Raw genomic sequence first — 12,547 nt, 5'->3', positions numbered from 1 at the left:
TGCTTATCTCATTTGTGTAGATCAGGGCTGGCACATAGTAGGTGTTTATTAAATGCTGATTAGTCGATCAGCTGAATAAGATGATTGACCCTGATTGCGTGCTCATGACCGATGATCTCCCAGCCCTCCACCGGCCTCGTGGAGTGTAGGCACTGTTTTTATCCCCATTGGACCCGTGAGTAGCATGCGGCTCAGAGAGGTCACACAGCCAGTAGGTGGCAGACTGGGATCTGAATCCAGATTTTTCTGACTCCAAAACCTGTTTGTGCCCAAACTTGAGACTCATGACTAACTGCCTACTCAGCCTGTGGAAGTCAGCACGTCTAAGAGCAAGCTCCTGATTTCGTTTCCCTGGCCTCCCGGGGTTCTGTCTCCAGAGAACAAGCCCATCACTTGAGTGGAATCGTAAGCCTCAGCACCAGCCTCACTCCTCTGTCTCATACCGACGTCCAGTCTGTCAGCTCCACCCCCCGGAGGCAGACTCTGCTGCTCCTGCCCCTTCTGCAGCCCCTCCTGGCCTGTCCAGTAGCCTCCTTGCTGGTCTCCTTTGCCTCCTTGTTTGCTTCCCTGGGGTCTGTTCTCAGGAAGGTTGTCAGAGGGATCTTGATCATGTCCCTGCTCTGCTCAAACCCCTCAGCTCACTCCAGGTAAAAGCCCAGTTCCTTATGGTGGCCTGAGAGGCCCTACATGGCCTGGATGTCTGTCGCTCTTGTCTCCTTATTACTCTCTTTCTGCTCCAAGAACACAGACTTCTGTGTCTAGAGTGGGCTCGTTGGGCAGTCAGCCTCAGGGCCTTTGCACTACCTGTGCCCTCTCGGTGGAACACCTTCTTCATCCCCACATGCCTCCTTCCCCTTCTACATACATTTTTTCAAAGGTCACCTATCGGTGAGGCCTTGTTATCCAAAATTGTAAAAACCCCCTCCACAACCTGGCCTTGAGCTTGTTCCACCCACTTTCCCTGCTTTAATTGTCACAGTAGCACCTACCACCATTTGATGTGTCTTTTTACATACGTGCTGCGTCCTCAGCACCTGGGCCAGTGTCTGGTGTGCAGCAGACACTCAGTGACCATGGACTGAATGCACACACACGTGCTGTCTGTAGTGACAGCAAAAGTGGCCGTTCACAGGGGGCCAACCATCTGACTCCTTGCAGCCTTGCACAACCTTGCATTTCTTCCCAAAACCCAATGAGGGAGATACTGTTATTAACTCAATTCACGGGACACAAGGGCGATGACTTCAAAGGGAAGAAGCGTTTTGACTCCCAAAGCAGAGGCCATGGTCTGGGATGAAGCTAGTCATGAGTTTCTCTTTTGAGGCACTAAACTGTAGGCTCTCCTTTCAAACAAGTTTGTTTTAACTTTTTAATCATGGAAAATTTCAAACAGACACAAAAGTAGAGAAACTCGCCCACTGATCCCCTAGACTTATCACCAGCTTCTGTAGTTATCAGCCTGCGGCCCATCTTGTTTCTCCCTTCCCTCTCTCCCTTCCCTTCCCCTGATAATTTTGAAACAAATCCTAGACATCCTGCCACTTCATCAGTAAATGTGTCAAGATTTACCTCTAAAACATACGGCTTCTGAAAAATAACTATTTTGCCTATTCTATATTAAAAAAATGAATAGTAATTCCTTAGTGACATGTAAACGAGTTGGGCCGTGAAATCAGTTACTGGATCTCAGTAGGCAGTTTTCAAGGACAGGGTAGAAAAGGTTGGTGCACTGAGGAGGCACTTGGTCTCATGGAGCTTTGTTCCAGTTTCACATGTTTCCTCACCTCCCAAATTCTCACTGTCCAGACTAGCCTGGAACAGATGTGTTCACATCTTCAGGTAAGTCCTTCACCGTCCACACTCGTTTCTTGCTGCCCGTACTCGGGAACATCTGTGTGGATTGCAAAGAATATTTTTGTGTATGTGGATACATGTGTAAATGTATGAATGCACAGCATGGCTCGTGATATGAGATTCTTACTGTGCAGCTCTAATAAGTACATCAGATAGCATCATTTCTAACCAGGGAATGACTTCTCACGGGAGATGTCAACCATTACACAGCCACTTTCCTTAAGGCAGTTTTTAGGCAGGCAGATCTTGCTGTAATTTGGTTAACAGCTCCAGCTTATCGAGTTAATCTTTTTATTCCAAGAAGAAGAGGGAATCCCTAAGGATATGCTGAAGCTCTAGGTGTTCTGTTCAGTGGCTTCTCCTATCTATGGTCATACGTTAGCATGGCGAAAGTCTCCCACAAGTGAAGCGGGGAATAAATCAGAGAGAAGGCCCTCCGTGTGTGGTCTGGTTGGCTTCAGGATGGGGGACAGCCTGAGACGGAGGTTCGAAAGGGGTTTTTGCCTTGCAGAATAAGGTCCTAGAGTAAAGAATGTGGCGCCGAGCCCCCAGCCTAGACAAACTCACAGGGTCTCTGGTCTCTGGCTTCTCCAGCTTACTCTGGTTACAGTCACCGTATCCATCAGGGCTTCAGACAACAAAGGTTTATCTCACTCATGCCACGTGTCCATCTCAGGTTGGGCTGGAGTCTGAACTCACAGACCCTAGCTGACCAAACAGGCGCTCTCTGGAATAATCCTAGTGGCCGTGGCAGAGGGGAAAGGCCTGAAGAGGGTCTCAAATTGGCGATGAAATGCCCCAGCCCAGACAGTATGCCATTCCCATTCACAGCTCATTGGCCAAAACAAGTCTTGTGCAGGCATGCTAAGTTGCTTCAGTTGTGTCTGACTCTTTGTGACCCCATGGACTATAGCCCTCCAGGCTCCTCTGTCCTTGGGATTCTGCAGGCAAGAATACTGGAGTGGGTTACTATTTCCTCCTCCAGGGGATCTGCCCAACCCAGGGATCAAACCCGAATCTCTTATGTCTGTTGCATTGGCGGGAGGTTCTTTATCACTAGTGCCACCTGGAAAGCCCAAAACCAGTTCCAGAGACCACCAGCCATAGAGAGGGTGGGAGGGGGCATGCGGAGAACACGACTCATGACCGCCACCTCTGTATGAGGTGTCCATGTTTCTCCAGGAGTCAGGAGCCCAGGCTGGGACGAGGTGGGTGTCTGCACGCCTGTACCATGACATCACCTGGGAGAATGGGGGGGAGGGGGTCTTTGGCCTCAAAAGGACAGAATCTCCCCCAGGAGCTTCCCCCGCTGCCCCCCGAGCAGCTTGTGAAACTGGACCCTGCGTGTGGCCCACAGGTGATGACCAACGGCTGGGAGACAGTGGACATGACCCTGCGGCGGAACGGGCTGGGGCAGCTGGGCTTCCACGTGAAGTATGACGGGACGGTGGCCGAGGTGGAGGATTACGGGTTTGCCTGGCAGGCTGGCCTGCGTCAGGGCAGCCGGCTGGTGGAGATCTGCAAGGTGGCTGTGGTCACACTGACCCACGACCAGATGATTGACCTGCTACGCACCTCCGTCACCGTCAAGGTGGTCATCATCCCGCCTTTCGACGACGGCACACCCCGGAGGTAAGTCTGTCCCCCCAGAGAGGTCAGCAGCTCCCCGGGTGCTGGCCCTTGGGGCCCTTCCTCAACAGGTGGTGATAATGGTATCAGGGTCCAAGTCAACATCTGTGGAACCCCTCCCGCAGGTGGTCATGGTCTAAGCTCTGCACACGCATGCTGTCCCCTCCGGCCCCCACCACAGCCCCATGAGGTGGGCACCCTCCTTAGTCGCACGTAGCGTTCCAGTCCTTGCCTGAGAGTTCCCTAGCGGTCCAGTGGTTAAGACAGCGTTTCCACTGCAGGGGGTGTGGGTTTGATCCCTAGCTGGGGAACTGAGATCCCACATACCTCGAGGCGTAGCCAAAAAATAGTGGGAAAAAAGACCTTGCCTGAAGGTACAATGTGCCTCATCATTTGTTCAGCACACATTTACTGAGCCCCTACTGTGTATACACTCCATTTGAAGTCTTGAGTAGGATTTAGCAGTGAACAAAATAAAAGCACCCATTCCCTTGGAGTTTGTGTCCTGACAGGCAGTCATTAAACAGGTGTGTAACACAGGACCAGGCAGTGAAGAGATCCGAGGAGAAGAGCAGGGTCATAGAAGGGGCTAACAGGTGGTCAGGGAAGGCTCCCTGGTGGAGGCTGCAGTGGGATTTTCCAGGCCAGCAGAACCCAGGCCATGGACAGGCCAGGGCAGGGTCTCCAGAGTGTCAGCGTATGGAGGGGGAGGGTTCCTGCAGCACAGGGAGTGTGGTGTGGAGCACACTGAGCAAGGCTGAGATGGAAGAGAGGGCCTGGGCGTGGGGGCAGACTGGGGCCCTTCCTGGACACAGTGCCAAGCTTGGGTTTTGTTCACTGGGAAGCCAGTGCAGGATTTGTTTCTTTTTGTTTTGTTTTAATGGACTGTTTCAGACATTTTTCTCTAGGATTTATTTATTTGTCTGCATCAGGTCTTAGTTGCTGCACGTGGCACGTTTGTGGTTGGCGCATGGGCTTAGGCGCTCCATGGCTTATGGAATCTTAGTTCCCCAACCAGAAACCGAACCTGCATCCCCTGCCTTGGAAGGTGGATTCTTAACCCCTGGACCACCAGGGAAGTCCCATATTTCAAGCATATTAAAAGCATGCGAAGTCCCCTGTTCCAACATCTGTCAACATGTGGCCAGTTCTTATTTTGTTTTTGTTTGTTTTTAATCCCATACCTGTCCACCTTAGATTATTTGAAGCAGTCTCACTCCTTCGACTGTATCTCTACCCAGTCAGGACCTTAAAAAAATTGAGCAGACTGCCTCAACTCCCCTGTCCATCTTTAACTTCTTTTGTACCACAGGCTCTTCCTGTGGCATTTGGTTGATGAATCTCTTTTTAAAAAATCTTATTTTTTTCTTACCTTTTGTTTTGGGAGGAAACCGGATCTCTTGTTTTTCAGTTTCCTGCTTCCTGGGTTTAGCTGCTTGCATCCTGCTGATGTCCTTTAACCTGTTCTTCTAACACGTGTATTTCCCACAAACTGGAGTTCAGCATAAAAGCTTGATCAGATTCTAGTTGAATTTCCTTTTGTTTTTCTGAAGATTTTTTTTGATGTGGACCATTTTAAAGACTTCATTGGACTTGTTACAATATTACTTTTGGTTTGTTTCGGTTCCTTGGCTGTGAGGCATGTGGGGTCTTAGTTTTCCGACCAGGGATCGAACCCACGTTCCCTGGCTTGGAAAGCGAAGTCTTAACTGCCAGGGAGGTCCCTGAATTTCCTTTGGTCACAGCACTTCCCAGGTGTGCATCCATCAGGAGGCGCCACACGTCTGGCTGTCCCTGTGGGAGTGATACGAAGGGCAGTCAGAGGGTTCCTAGGGTGGCAGCCTGACCCTAAACGCTGTACGTTTCCCCTCGGCTCTCAGCAGCCGTTTGTGATCCTTGTCTGGATCCCCTGTGTCATGACGGGTCACACTCAAGTGATGTCCTCAGTTCTAGCCTTCCTTCTTTATTTTTAAAAAGTTCTCTGTGCTGCGTCTTTGTTGCTGCCCACCAGGTTTCTCCAGTTGCCGTGAGCGGGGCTGTTCTCTAGCTGCAGTGCACAGGCTTCTCATTGCAGTGGCTGCTCTCGTCGCGGAGCACGGGCTCTAGGGCACGGAGCCTCAGTAGTTGCTGCTCCAGGCTCTAGAGCACAGCCTCCGTAGTTGAGGCTCATGGGCTTAGTTGCCCCTCGGCATGTCGGATCTTCTCAGACCAGGGATTGAACCTTGTGTCCCCTGCGTTGGCAGGCGGATTCTTAACCACCGGCCCACCACCAAGGAAATCCTTTCTTCATTTATTGGCTGGAATTCTTCCAAAAAGAACATTCCTTCAGCAACCATTTGATTCCTCTGAGGTATAATTTGTACAGAGAAGGCAGGATAGATGTGATTCTGAGAAGAATGAATTGGTACCCTAGCAACCTCCAGCGATGACGTGGAAACAGTGGTTCTAGAATCACTACATCCCGAGGCCGGAAGCACAGCTGCACAGGACAGTCCGGGCCCGGCCCTCACAGCCCCGATGGATGGACTGGAGAAGACAACCAATAAGAAAGTGAGCCAGTGAGATGGTTCACACAGTCCAGGCGGAAATCACTGGGCGTAGCGGGAAGGCAGACCTGCAGGGAGGCTGCCTGCGTTTGAGTCCAGGCTCCTCTTCTTATTAACTGTGACCTTGGCAAATGTCCCCACCACTCTGTGCCTGTTTCCTCATTTATAAAATAGGGACGTTAATGGAGCTTTTGCCCAAAAGTGGCTGTAAGGTGGGAGGAGGGGAGGCCCGCAGAGCACACAGCACAGGACTTGGCCTGTAAGAGGCACTCAGAAGACACCGGCCGTGAGGTCCTGGGTGTGAGGAACACTAGGCCCGACCTGACATCAGACTGGGTGGTCAGGGAAGGCCTGCGGGTGAGAAGGAACCAAGAGACAGGCCCTGTGGGGAGGGGAGGGTAAGAACAAGAGGCTCTTGGGTTGTTGACGGACCAGAATGGAGGGTCACGTGGCTGGAACAGGGTGAGCCAAGAGAAAGGCACGCGATGAGGGGACACTGAGAGCTTACACACGTGGTCTCCCAGGGCTGGTGTGATCCCTGGTTTACAGATAAGAAAACTGACACCCGGGGTGGACCACAGTCTTGTGCAGAGTTGCATGGCTACTAAGTGGCAGAGCAAAACTCAATCCACGTTTCCCATCTCCGTGTATTCTGCTTCCTGTCATAGCAGTCTCGAGCTGTGGGCGTGTGAGTCCTGGCTGCACCCTCCCACCTTCTTGAGTCTTGCTTGCTCTGAACTTGGTGGGGGACAGTTCTGGGCATGGTTCAACCCTGCCACAACCCAGGGCTTGGCCACCCAGGTTCCAGTCCCCTAGCCTTGGGACTCCAGTCAGGCCCCAGGCATCCCCTTCTCCCAGCCCTCTTCCGGGGCTTCCTCCACCCCTGCATGGGGCCAAGGCCAGGCCACACCCGTGCCGAGCTCTGCAGGGGCAAGTCAAGCTGAGGTAACCCTTCTGCCTCATTGCATACACACGCAAACACACATAGACACACACACACAGTAGCAGCCCGCCTGTTGGATGACTCTCCAAAGCTTGGAAGCGCCAGAGGCCACACAAAGGTCCTTGGACCTGCAGGTAGGGACCAGCTGAGTGAAAGGCAGCATCTGCAGGCTCCCTTCTCTAGCTCTGGGGAGATGAGGCCGAGGAGGGCGTGACCAGACAGACGGGTTCCACTCCCCACCCTGTTTATGAGGAAAGCTATCATCCGGCTCCCTTTACAAGGCAGCCACCGAAACAGGAGAGGTGTGGGTTGGGACTTGCGTGGTGTGTGTGGCTCTTCAAGCGCAGAGGGGTCTGGCTGATCTCGTTTACAGAGCTGATATCCTAGCTTTGCGGTTCCTCCAACCTGTTGCTATGACCCTGGCCTCCTAGCCTGGTTGTCATGATCCCTGCCACCGGCCAGGCTTTGTAGGGCCTGGGTCTGGACCCCAGGCTCTTCAGACACTGCATAGAATACAGGGGGTCGTACTCACACCCCCAGACCATGAGGCTGGGGTTCTCAAGTGAGCCCTTCCCAGATGGACCAGGTAGCCAGAAGGGACATCCCAGAGCCCCAGTGCGGTGTGTCATGGTGATCTGGCGTGTTTGTACAGGCTCATCTCACTGTGTCTGTCCTGCCTGATGGGGAAGCTGATCCAGGACGCCTTTGGTTCCTCATTTGGATTCAAGATATCTGAAGGGGGACGGGGTGCTCCTCCCTGAGAAGGGGAATTGATACCCCACAAGTGAGTGAGTTGGAGAGAGAGAAAGGAGTCCCCATGGCCTCCAGAAACTAGGCTGTTGGGAATCAAAGAGAAGGAGGCAGATAGGAAAAGTGGTTTGCGAACCTGGGCATCCATCACCAGGCGTCTTCCGCACACGGCTGAGAGGTTGGAGAGGGAATCTTTAGTGCAGCATTGTTGGTCAAGCAAAAGACTAGAAGAAACTAGATGTCCAGCCATAGGAGACTGGCTAAGTAAATCCCAGGTCATCCGTGTGATGGAGTAGTAATTGATTGTTTACAGAAAATGCAGTGAGTCAAGAATATGTAAAAACCTGGCAGCTGTGGGTGCTTCTGGTGGGTGTAACTGGTGGACAGAGATGCCGTCTAATAACACTTTAATTTTTAAAAACAATCCTAAAACTGGATCAGTGAAAGGAGCTTCTTAAACTTTCTCATGTCAGCATCATCCCTGGCAGCTTGGTAAAATGCAGCTTCCTGGGCCCCGCCTCAAAGAGGACTGTGATTCAGAGGAGCTGAGTTGGGCCCAGGCATCTGCTTTACTTTACTGAGCGCTCAGGGTGATCTAGATGCTGATGGATCTCAGATCACGGGGAAGGAATTTGTTCCAGAGCCCCCAGGTGGGTGTGGCTGGACTTCAGAAAATGGAAAGAAGGCTTCTGCTTCTGAGCTTGTGGGAATGGCAGGCAGAGTCCACAGAATCGGCTGGAGATATATGTTAAGCACTTGGCATGCACCAGACTTTTTGCTGATGTTCGCCACCACCCCCATTTTGCAGATGAGGAAACTGAGGCTCTGAGAAGGAAACTCCTTCACCCAAGACTACATGGGCCATAAGCAGCAGAGCTGTGATCCGAACCAGCTGTCTGCCTGTGGCGCCCTGGCTGTCTGTCACTCTGTGCTGCCCTCCAATGATTGTTTTCCCTCTTTGAGGTCATGACCAGGGACTCTTGGCCAAAGGTGGAGCTGTCAGTAACAGGGGCAGAAGTCACAGGCCCGTGGAATCTACCCACTGGCTCCCACACTGTCCCAGTGAGCCAGTGTGTATGGTGGTTAAAGTTGTGGCCTTTCAAGTCAGCTTACTATCTTTAAATCCAGTTTCTGGAAATTCCCTGGTAATCCAGTGCTTTCACTGCCAGGGCGTGGGTTCAATCCCTGGTCAGGGAACTAAAATTCTATAAGCCGCATGGCACAGCCAAAAAAAGGATAAATCAATCAATTCAGTTTCTGCCTCTTGCTGGCTGTGTGACCTTGGATAGGTTACTTAACTTCTCTGTGCCTCGATTTGCTTCTCTCTTCAGTGTATCTACTGATAATAACCAGCAACAGAGGTGAAGCAGCAAAAGAGAGACTTTACTGGCTAATGCACCTAAGAAGACTGGGAGATAGGGCAAGATTGAAATGTAGCTTTATGCAGGGTCTTGGACGTCTTCATCAAGAATCTCACCTGTCTCATTTTCTGCGTTGCTATCATTCTCAAGCCACCTCTTCCTCATCGCAGCTCCAGCTTAGGTCTCCCCAGCTCAGCAGCCCAGTGAAACAGATCTTTTTCTTACCACCTACCCCCCACCTTGCCCACCCCCCTTGCAGCAGTTTGAGTTGATCCTCACTGTCTTTGATTGGCTCAGCTTGGGGCACCTGACAATCCTGTGCCTGTCATCTCAAAGAAGCGCTTCTGATTGGCTGGCCTGGGTCACATGCTCATACCTGGAGCCAGGAAGTGGGATCCACCCCACCCAGAGCACACAGACCTGTTCTCAGGAGAAGGGGGTGTAGAAGCCAGGCAGGCAGGAGCAGCGGGTATGCACTGCCTGGGTCCACGGTGGTACCACGTCCACCTGGGCCTGGCAGATCTGCAGGTCCTGTTAGGCGTTTGTATGCTTTCGTTCCTCACTGGGCACCTGGTGAGGCGTGGGCACCTACTGATCCAGAGAAGCTGCTGGAAGGCGCTTCTGAATATCAGCTCCAGCTGCAGTGCTGCCGAGGGCACTGTGTGTCTGGCCCAGGTGCCAGAGAACATTCCTGGGTCACTTTTTGATGCCTCCTTAGCAGACATGACCTGGGTCCACAGCCACCACAACCACCAGATCTTTTGCCGGGTGACCCTGAAAGTGCCCCAGGCTCCAGGGGGCTCAGGAGAACCACAGAGGGTTGGCTCAGTGTGGGCCTGACAGCTTCCAGGCCCAGGGCTCCTACCAGCTCGGCTCCCACAGCCGCTGGGAGGTGTGTTTTGTGAGCACGGCCCCCTGCTCAGGCTCAGAGCCCCCTCCCACGCTGCACTGCAGCGGAGGCGGAGGACGCCAGCCCAGCCTGCGGAGCCCCCCGCCCTGAGCCAGGAACATTGCGGTGCGTGAGCCAGCCTGGTCTAGGGGGAGTCACAGGCCGTTCTGCATCTATTTCAAGGTTCTGGATTTTTTGTGGCTTTTTTTTTTTTCTAACCACCCTGCAAAGTAGGTCACCTGCTCCTCTTCCAGCTGCCTTTGAGCTTCTTTGGAACAAGGCAGATACTGTCCTTTGATGCTGAGGGCATCCGCCTTTCTGGCCCTGCGTACTGCCAAGGGAGGGTGGGGGCGCCGCGCCAGCCTGAGGAGGACACTGGCCAACTGGAGGCCTGGGTCAGGGTGAAGGGAGAGACCGGGAGAGAGGAAGAGGAGGGGACGGGGAGATGAAGTAGAGTGTGCCCCGCAGTCGGGGCCACTGTGTTGGACCCTGTCTGGGTTGAGGACACAGAGCTGCTCCATTTCAGACAAGTTTGAAGCGTCCCCACTCGGCCTTTAAAATAGAAGACTGTTCAGATCTGGGCTGCGAAGCAGCAGCCCTGCGCGCTGGTGGGCCGGGGCCTTTTCCGAGTAACGACGTTTTCCTTCCCAGGGGGTGGCCAGAAACCTATGATATGAATACCTCGGAGCCCAAGACCGAGCCGGAGGGCCTGGCCCCGGGGGGCCGGCCCCCCTACCGCAGCAATGCTCCCTGGCAGTGGAGTGGGCCTGCATCCCACAACTCTCTCCCGGCCTCCAAGTGGGCCGCCCCCGCCACCCCCGGACACGCCCAGTCCCTGAGCCGGCCCCCGAAGCAGACCCCCATGGTCCCCTTCCGGGAGTCCCAGCCCCTGCACAGCAAGAGGTAAGGACACCCCCACCCCTGCCCAGGGGTGCCACCCAGCCCCCACCTCCCCTTGCCCCCTGCCGCCCTCTGCCTTTCACTCTCTCTCCTCCGCCTGTTGTCCAGCCTCCTCCTCTCCCTTGCCTTCTCATTCTCATGCCCCTCCCTTCCTCCTCGCCTTAAACTTGCCTTATGAGCCTCTGGAGCGTGGACGCAGAGCTGGGGCACTCAGCGCCTGCAGTTGGAAATCCACCCTACCATGTGTGATTAAAACCATATATTTGTTTTAAAGGTCAAGGGACTGATAAGCACACAATTTAGGAGAGTGATTACTTCTGGGGGAGACAGGGAGGTGGGGCAGGGAGGAGCCCGCCCGTGGGTACACATGGCCCCAGGTCTAGCCCTCTGGTCGGGTGGTAAGTTCAGGTAGTTTGTTTTATTATGATGGCATATACCGCTTATCAAAAGATAGGCATTTCTGAATACATTATGTATTAAAAGATAAAGAAAATTTTCTAAGAAATGAGGGAATCCAACTTGCAGAGGAGAGTCTCGTCCCAGGTGTGGGTGGCCCGTCCAGCCTCTGTCAGGCTGCAGATGCTGAGGGGTGGGTTCAGCTGTGGTGGGAAGGAGGGAAAGGGTGTCCTGGCCTCCCCAGCCCTTTGCTCAGCAGCCCTGCCTCCATCCCCACAGAGGAGAGCAGGTGAAGCCCACGGGTGTGGCTGGGTCGCAGGACTGGGCCGGGCTCTCCTCCTCGCTCACCCCCACCCCCTTCCTCTCTCCTATCTCTGTTCCAGGCCCGTCAGCTTCCCAGAAACCCCTTACACAGCGTCACCAGCAGGGGTCGACAAAGTCCCTCCCTACCGACAGCCTTCTGGGAGCTTCTCCACCCCCGGCTCGGCCACCTACGCGAGATACAAGCCATCCCCAGAAAGGTCAGACTCTCTTCTCTCTTTCCCGTTAAGGAATCTGATGAAAGCCAGCAGCTGTCTTCCTCGGGAGATGCACTTACCCGACATACAGGTTTATTTGCCATTTTATGGGGCTCTTGGATTCCCCAGGGTCCTCAGAGGCCCACTGGGATAGAGGGCTGAGTGTGTTAGTTAGGATGTGGGGCCAAGCCAGCCTGGCCAGGACGAGCCCTGCCGGTCCTCACATCAGCGTTTCAGTTGCCATTTTTCTCAATGCCTGAATCACTTGTCTGAGCACACCCCTTGCAACACAGCTGTTATCTGCCTCCAGCCCACGCTCCCCCCACACCAGGCCCCCACCCAACATTACCCAGTTTTCAGGGCCAGTCAGGCTTCAGTCCTGTCCCCTTCCCCAGTCTGGCAGCCTAGGGGATCTTCCCAACTCCTGCCTGGCTCCCTGTGCCCTCAGAATAAACACAGTTTCTCTAGCTTACTCTCCAGCGACCTTCCACTCCAGTGCCCTGGAACCTTCCTTCTCCCCTGGGGTGCCTATCTGAGGGGTGGCCACACCACTCCCCTGTCCTCGGGCAGAGCCGCACGCCTCATCCTGGATGCCCGCGGCCCATCTCTTCAGCCTCCTGAGCATCTCTGCCCCGCCCCCTCCTCCTTTCCCCAGTGCCCTGCCCTGGCCGCCTCCCTGAGCCCCCAGCCTCTGTGCCACCTCCTCTAGTCCACCCCCACTCAGTAGCCAGGGGGTCTTTGTCTGGTGGCCATGTCTATCT

The 12,547-nt window shown here is 53.8% G+C and overlaps 1 protein-coding gene across 4 annotated transcripts in view; it reads left to right on the top strand.

Moving 5' to 3' along the window:
• Positions 1–12,547, top strand: part of SIPA1L3 (signal induced proliferation associated 1 like 3) — a 253,461-nt gene that overhangs the window by 179,915 nt on the left and 60,999 nt on the right. For all 4 annotated transcript variants that reach the window (XM_027515958.1, XM_027515959.1, XM_027515961.1 and 1 more), the window contains 3 exons: positions 3,212–3,486; positions 10,624–10,875; positions 11,652–11,789. In XM_027515958.1, coding sequence (XP_027371759.1) covers positions 3,212–3,486; positions 10,624–10,875; positions 11,652–11,789 — 665 coding nt within the window. The remainder of the gene's footprint in view (positions 1–3,211; positions 3,487–10,623; positions 10,876–11,651; positions 11,790–12,547) is intronic.

Source organism: Bos indicus x Bos taurus, chromosome 18 (genome assembly GCF_003369695.1).
Source record: "Bos indicus x Bos taurus breed Angus x Brahman F1 hybrid chromosome 18, Bos_hybrid_MaternalHap_v2.0, whole genome shotgun sequence".
NCBI lineage: Eukaryota > Metazoa > Chordata > Mammalia > Artiodactyla > Bovidae > Bos > Bos indicus x Bos taurus.
This window is presented reverse-complemented; position numbering and strand designations above follow the sequence as displayed.